The following is a 7,639-nucleotide window of genomic DNA, read 5'->3' as shown; positions in this document are numbered from 1 at the left end:
AAATCTGTCTGGATTGCGGGATTTCGCGATACTCAAGATGGCGTCGCCGCAAGAACATGTCGCCGGCGTGGACGACGTCTGGATCCAGGATGGTGCCGGCGGAAGATGATGTCGGGGATCGTGGAGCAGCGGCGATGACGGCGTGAGTATGAGAGACGGAGTGAGAGAAAGGGTCGTATGTGGAGTGAAAAAGTGAGTGGACGTGAGTGGAGATGGTGAAAGGTGAGAGGAGTGTGTGTTGAGGAGGAGTGGTGTGTTGAGGGTTAACATGGCAAGAGGTGTGCTGTGACGTCACCAGTTACAACTGGACGGAAGTTGTTACAACCCGGAAGCTGCTTAGCGCATTTATTATTAAAGAAGATTTGGGAGGCAGAATGAATAAACAGTTGAACACCGCACACTACTGGTTCATCCAACAAGGTTTTCAATTAGACTGTGAACTGTCATTGTCTTGGTAAATAAATTTTTTTACATTGCTTGCCATTTTTTAAGTAGAAGTGTTGAAAAATATAAAACTCAAGGATATTTTATTTAAAAAAATTGCTTTTTATGTTAGATGACTGTACAAGGAGATCAGAGGGACAGCTGACATCTTCAATTTTTAAATCTGATGATCTTGAGATCCTACAAGATACAACTGAAGTGAATGCCGTTACTCCAGACACATCATCATCCATTCACAGCAAAGATCTGTCATCTGATCCTATGAAACAGGTCCCATCTTCTGATTCATTACTGACTACTAAGGGAAACCAAAGTCACAAAAGAGACATTACAAAACAAACTGCTCCTAAAGCAAAGAAGTCATTTTCATGTTCAGAATGTGGTAAATATTTTACATGGAAATCACATTTTGTTAACCACCAGAGAATTCACACAGGGGAGAAGCCTTTTTCATGTTCAGAATGTGGGAAATGTTTTAATCGTAAAGGGAGTCTTGATGAACACCATAGAACTCACACAGGGGAGAAGCCTGTTTCATGTTCAGAATGTGGGAAATGTTTTATCAATAAATCAGCTTGTGTTAAGCACCAGAGAATCCACACAGGAGAGAAGAAGCCTTTTTCATGTTTAGAATGTGGGAAATGTTTTGCACATAAATCACATTTTGTTACCCACCAAAGAACTCACACAGGGGAGAAGCCTTTTTCCTGTTCAGAATGTGGGAAATGTTTTGCACATAAATCATATTTTGTAACCCACCAAAGAACTCACACAGGAGAGAAGCCTTTTTCCTGTTCAGAATGTGGGAAATGTTTTATCAATAAATCAGTTTGTGTTAAGCACCAGAGAACTCACACAGGGGAGAAGCCGTTTTCCTGTTCAGAATGTGGGAAATGTTTTGCACATAAATCATATTTTGTAACCCACCAAAGAACTCACACAGGAGAGAAGCCTTTTTCCTGTTCAGAATGTGGGAAATGTTTTAACATTAAATCAGATTGTGTTACGCACCAGAGAACTCACACAGGAGAGAAGCCTTTTTCATGTTCAGAATGTGGGAAATGTTTTATCAATAAATCAGTTTGTGTTAAGCACCAGAGAACTCACACAGGGGAGAAGCCTTTTTCCTGTTCGGAATGTGGGAAATGTTTTAACCAGAAAGGGAGTCTGGATAAACACCATAGAACTCACACAGGGGAGAAGCCTGTTTCATGTTCAGAATGTGGGAAATGTTTTATCAGTAAATCAGCTTGTGTTAAGCACCAGAAAATCCACACAGGAGAAAAGCCTTTTTCATGTTTAGAATGTGGGAAATGTTTTAACAATAAATCAGATTGTGTTACGCACCAGAGAATCCACACAGGAGAGAAGCCTTTTTCATGTTTAGAATGTGGGAAATGTTTTAACCAGAAAGGGAGTCTGGATAAACACCATAGAACTCACACAGGGGAGAAGCCTTTTTCATGTTCAGAATGTGGGAAATGTTTTGGCAGGAAATCAGATTGTGTTAAGCACCAGAGAACTCACACAGGGGAGAAGCCTTTTTCATGTTTAGAATGTGGGAAATGTTTTAACAGTAAATCAGATTGTGTTAAGCACCAGAGAATCCACACAGGGGAGAAGCCTTTTTCATGTTTAGAATGTGGGAAATGTTTTAACCAGAAAGGGAGTCTTGATGAACACCATAGAACTCACACAGGAGAGAAGCCTTTTTCATGTTTAGAATGTGGGAAATGTTTTAACAGTAAATCAGATTGTGTTAAGCACCAGAGAATCCACACAGGGGAGAAGCCTTTTTCATGTTTAGAATGTGGGAAATGTTTTAACCAGAAAGGTAATCTTGATGAACACCAAAGAACTCACACAGGAGAGAAGCCTTTTTCATGTTCAGAATGTGGGAAATGTTTTAGCAGGAAATCAAATTATGTTCAGCACCAGAGAACCCACACAGAGGAGAAGCCTTTTTCCTGTTAATGTGGGAAATTTTTTAACCAGAAAGCGCTTCTTGATCGCCATCAGAGCAGTCACACAGAGGAGAAGCCATTTTCATTTTCTTAATGTGGGAAATATTTTACTTGGAAATCAACTGTTAATAAACATCAGAGACGTCACATAGGGGAGAAGACTTTTTTTATATTCATAATGTTGGAATAGTTTTAACCAAAACTGAATCTTCTTAAATGGGTTGTCTCTTGTCATTCCTCATGTTTGCTGACAAAAGGATAAAACTAAACCTTATTAATTCCAAATATAAAGCTATACCCATAATTCACCCCTTGAAGATTAGTCAGAAGGTGACTAATAGAAAAAACATGTACCCCACATCTCAGTATATAGGGTGAGGTGACTTATACACACTCACTCTCCAAGCGTTTCATTTGTATGGGTTTCATCGTCCTCACCAAAGGCGACTCATCAAGAGACTATTTAATATTGACCTATATTCAAGCGATACTTTGGAAGTTTATAAGCCACTCCAGTGTCAGGAATAGGTAATATGATTTTGAATTTACCAAATGGCTGCAATGAAACAAAGAGTGAAAAATTTAAAGGGGTCTGAATACTTTCCATACCCACTGTATCAGTAAAAATAACTCCTCTTTATTAGGTAAAGTATGAAAGAATTGCGCCATTTTCCGATATCCATCGCTTCTCCATTTTTCATGATCTCGGGTTGGGTGAAGGCTTATTTTTCGTGTCAAGCTGAATTTTTTAATGGATACCATTTTGGTGCAGATACGATCTTTTGGTCGTCCTTTACTGAATTTTAATGTTGTTGTGACCAAGAAAAGTAATTCTGGCGTTTTGACCTTTTTTCTCATTACGCCATTTAGCGATCGGGTTAATTCTTTTTTATAGTGATAGGTCGGGCGATTCTGAACGCCGCTATAACAAATATGTGTATGTTTGATTTTTTTAATTGTTTTATTTTGAAAGGGGGGTGATTTGAACTTTTATATTCTTTTAATATTTTTAAAAACTTTTTTACTTTTGGCATTGTGAAGACATACAGCATTGTATCTTAATTAACCAGATGACTATTTTTTAGCAAATGAAGAATAATAGAATGTTATCTGTATGTTGGCTTTAAATTTAAGTGTTGATTTCTGGTTGGTCAACAAAACAGACTTGTTTGTGTAAGCCGATAATATTGACTTTTATTGTGCGCTTATCCTTGATCACTAGTGATGTTTGCTGATATGCTAATTATACATTGTGTTATGGAGCCAGTTTGTTGACTTATAAAGCAGAGAGGGAAAAACTATGCAAATAGCTTAAATAATCAAGTAATGCAATAATCTCATCTCCATTCTTACCCTTTATGTAAATACTGAATGAGGGACACTTTTTAAGTCTAAAAATAGTTTACATGCCTCTGTATAAAGAGACTGAGAGAGAAACAGCCAGAGAGATTCTGCCAAGACATCTATACATCCAAAGGACAAGAGACAGGACAGCAGCCACAACATCATCACAAGGGACACGGATCTATCATTCTATGGGAAACAACCTAGGGGTTTTCAGCCTCGGTTGGAAGAATACAGATCTGCTCCATTCACCATCACTGAACCATGGATATGTTCGGAGAAGCCAGATTGTGATCTTTAGATCAAGTGGCTTTGCACCTTGTATGGACTCAATGGACTGTCATCTTCCTACACTTGTTGTTACCTCCTCTCTGTGTGCGTGCCACAGGTGGAGTAGTTGACCCTGGAAGATAAAGCCAGGTTGTGATCCTCGGATCAACTGGCCTTGTATGGACTGTCATCTCCCTACGCTTGTCATTACCTCCTCGCTGTGTGTGCCACAGGTGGAGTAGCGACCCTGGAAGATCTGAAGTCACAGCTGCCATTATCGCAGCGAGTCAGCAGAAGCATGAGACTCTGTAATGTGCCCCATCTTGGGTATTTTCCTGGGACTGTTCTATGTGTTATCTGCTTGTTTTGTTGTACAATAAAGCATTGCCCACACTGTTTTACCCTCACCCTGCGTTGTCTGAGTAGCGTTTTGAACATGTTAAAAGTAGAGCAGGAGTTCAGCAGGACGATCTCTGATCCATGTGGTTTTGGCTAGCGGGCGGCGCACACAGCATTCCAGCAGTGACAAGCATAGAGGTCTGCTGGAGACCTCTGGTTATCATGCCAACCCATCGGTGACCCATGATCATGTGATGGGGTCACCGATGGGCGGGATTTCCGGAAATCTTGCTGGAAGTGCCGCTGTCAGAGGCTGTTAGGGGCAAATGGCAGCTGTTCAAAACAGCTGACATGTGCCGGAAAAGATGTCGGCTCACCGCCGGAGCCCACATCAAAGGGAGGAAGTACATTTACACCCAATGTCAGAAAGGGGATTGTTTTTACAGAGACAGAAGTGGTAATCAATCATGTACAGTATACATACAATTACAGAAATACACAGCTTCTAATGGTAAATAGTATAGAGTTACCACAAGAAAATATAATTTGTGTAAACCATGTGTAGATATAAAAATTCAGGCAAATGTCAAATGTAGCGCCATCTAGTGGCCATGTGCAAAAGTGCCATCATACAGTAACATGTATCCTAAGACAGTGTCAGTATCAGGCTGTGTGCCCACATTAGCATTTAAAACCTGACACAAAACTGGACTCCTTCCCAGAAAACGCACGTTTTTGATGCAGTTTTTTCCGCACGTCTTCTGGACTCAGGAAATGGCTAAAAACGCGGACTTATGTGGAAAATAATGTGCATGCTGCGTTTTTAGCCGCTAAGCGTTTCCTATGCGGAAAAAAATGCATCAATTGGCACAAAAAGGCCAAAATGCATTAAAATGAATGGGATGCTTATTTTAAGTGTTTGTGAAGTGTCTGATCCGGCAACAACACTTCAAAAACGCAACGTGGGCACAGCCTAAAGGTGCAAATGAGATTAAGTGCACCATATTTATTGAGTACTAGCTGAAGAGCCCGGCGCTGCCCGAGCATAGTAACCAACTGTGGTTAGTTATAACAAATTATAATGATTATATTACACATAAAAACCGTGCATCTAATCCTATCCTGTGTGATACTGACTGCTGAGCCATGTATCTAATCCTCTCCTGTGTGATACTGACTGCTGAGCCGTGTATCTAATCCTATCCTGTGTGATACTGACTGCTGAGCCATGTATCTAATCCTATCCTGTGTGATACTGACTGCTGAGCTGTGTATCTAATCCTATCCTGTGTGATACTGACTGCTGAGCTGTGTATCTAATCCTATCCTGTGTGATACTGACTGCTGAGCCGTGCATCTAATCCTATCCTGTGTGATACTGACTGCTGAGCCATGTGTCTAATCCTATCCTGTGTGATACTGACTGCTGAGCTGTGTATCTAATCCTATCCTGTGTGATACTGACTGCTGAGCTGTGTATCTAATCCAATCCTGTGTGATACTGACTGCTGAGCCGTGTATCTAATCCTATCCTGTGTGATACTGACTGCTGAGCTGTGTATCTAATCCTATCCTGTGTGATACTGACTGCTGAGCCGTGTATCTAATCCTATCCTGTGTGATACTGACTGCTGAGCTGTGTATCTAATCCTATCCTGTGTGATACTGACTGCTGAGCAATGTGTCTAATCCTATCTTGTGTGATACTGACTGCTGAGCCATGTATCTAATCCTCTCCTGTGTGATACTGACTGCAGAGCCGTGTATCTAATCCTATCCTGTGTGATACTGACTGCTGAGCCGTGTATCTAATCCTATCCTGTGTGATACTGTGTGCTGAGCCGTGCATCTAATCCTATCCTGTGTGATACTGACTGCTGAGCCGTGTATCTAATCCTCTCCTGTGTGATACTGTGTGCTGAGCCGTGCATCTAATCCTATCCTGTGTGATACTGTGTGCTGAGCCGTGCATCTAATCCTATCCTGTGTGATACTGACTGCTGAGCCGTGTATCTAATCCTATCCTGTGTGATACTGTCTGCTGAGCCGTGTGTCTAATCCTATTCTGTGTGATACTGACTGCTGAGCTGTGCATCTAATCCTATCCTGTGTGATACTGTGCTGAGCCGTGCATCTAATCCTATCCTGTGTGATACTGTCTGCTGAGCCGTGTGTCTAATCCTATCCTGTGTGATACTGTCTGCTGAGCCGTGTGTCTAATCCTATCCTGTGTGATACTGACTGCTGAGCTGTGTATCTAATCCTCTCCTGTGTGATACTGACTGCTGAGCCGTGTATCTAATCCTATCCTGTGTGATACTGACTGCTGAGCTGTGTATCTAATCCTCTCCTGTGTGATACTGACTGCTGAGCTGTGTATCTAATCCTATCCTGTGTGATACTGACTGCTGAGCCATGTGTCTAATCCTCTCCTGTGTGATACTGACTGTTGAGCTCTGTATCTAATCCTATCCTGTGTGATACTGACTGCTGAGCTGTGTATCTAATCCCTTCCTGTGTGATACTGACTGCTGAGCCGTGTATCTAATCCTATCCTGTGTGATACTGACTGCTGAGCTGTGTATCTAATCCTATCCTGTGTGATACTGACTGCTGAGCTGCGTATCTAATCCTAACCCCTAATATCCCACATCATCCCGTCAACCAGAGCCACCGGACTACTAACCCTAATATCTCACATCATCCCGTCAGCCAGAGCCACCGGACTACTACCCCTAATATCCCACATCATCTCATCAGCCAGAGCCACCGGACTACTACCCCTAATATCCCACATCATCCCGTCAGCCAGAGCCATCGGACTACTACCCCTAATATCCCACATCATCCCGTCAGCCAGAGCCATCGGACTACTACCCCTAATAACCCACATCATCCCATCAGCCAGAGCCACCGGACTACTACCCCTAATATCCCACATCATCCCGTCAGCCAGAGCCACCAGACTACTACCACTAATATCCCACATCATCCCGTCAGCCAGAGCCACCGGACTACTATCCCTAATATCCCACATCATCCTGTCAGCCAGAGCCACCGGACTACTACCCCTAATATCCCACATCATCTTGTCAGCCAGAGCCACCGGACTACTACCCCTAATATCCCACATCATCCCGTCAGCCAGAGCCACCGGACTACTACCCCTAATTTCCCACATAATCTCGTCAGCCAGAGCCACCGGACTACTACCCCTAATATCCCTCATCATCCCGTCAGCCAGAACCACCAGACTAATACCACTAATATCCCACATC

The 7,639-nt window shown here is 42.3% G+C and overlaps 1 protein-coding gene across 1 annotated transcript; it reads left to right on the top strand.

Moving 5' to 3' along the window:
- The first annotated feature begins 374 nt into the window (after window positions 1-374).
- LOC141076826 (uncharacterized) lies at window positions 375-4,429 on the top strand. The gene has a single exon (XM_073564133.1). The coding sequence runs from the start codon at window positions 550-552 to the stop codon at window positions 2,416-2,418; it is 1,869 nt and encodes a 622-aa protein (XP_073420234.1). The 5' UTR covers window positions 375-549; the 3' UTR covers window positions 2,419-4,429.
- The last annotated feature ends 3,210 nt before the right edge of the window (window positions 4,430-7,639 follow it).

Source organism: Dendrobates tinctorius, unplaced genomic scaffold (genome assembly GCF_039654945.1).
Source record: "Dendrobates tinctorius isolate UK_male_01 unplaced genomic scaffold, ASM3965494v1 ptg000430l, whole genome shotgun sequence".
In the NCBI taxonomy this organism is placed as follows: domain Eukaryota; kingdom Metazoa; phylum Chordata; class Amphibia; order Anura; family Dendrobatidae; genus Dendrobates; species Dendrobates tinctorius.
This window is presented reverse-complemented; position numbering and strand designations above follow the sequence as displayed.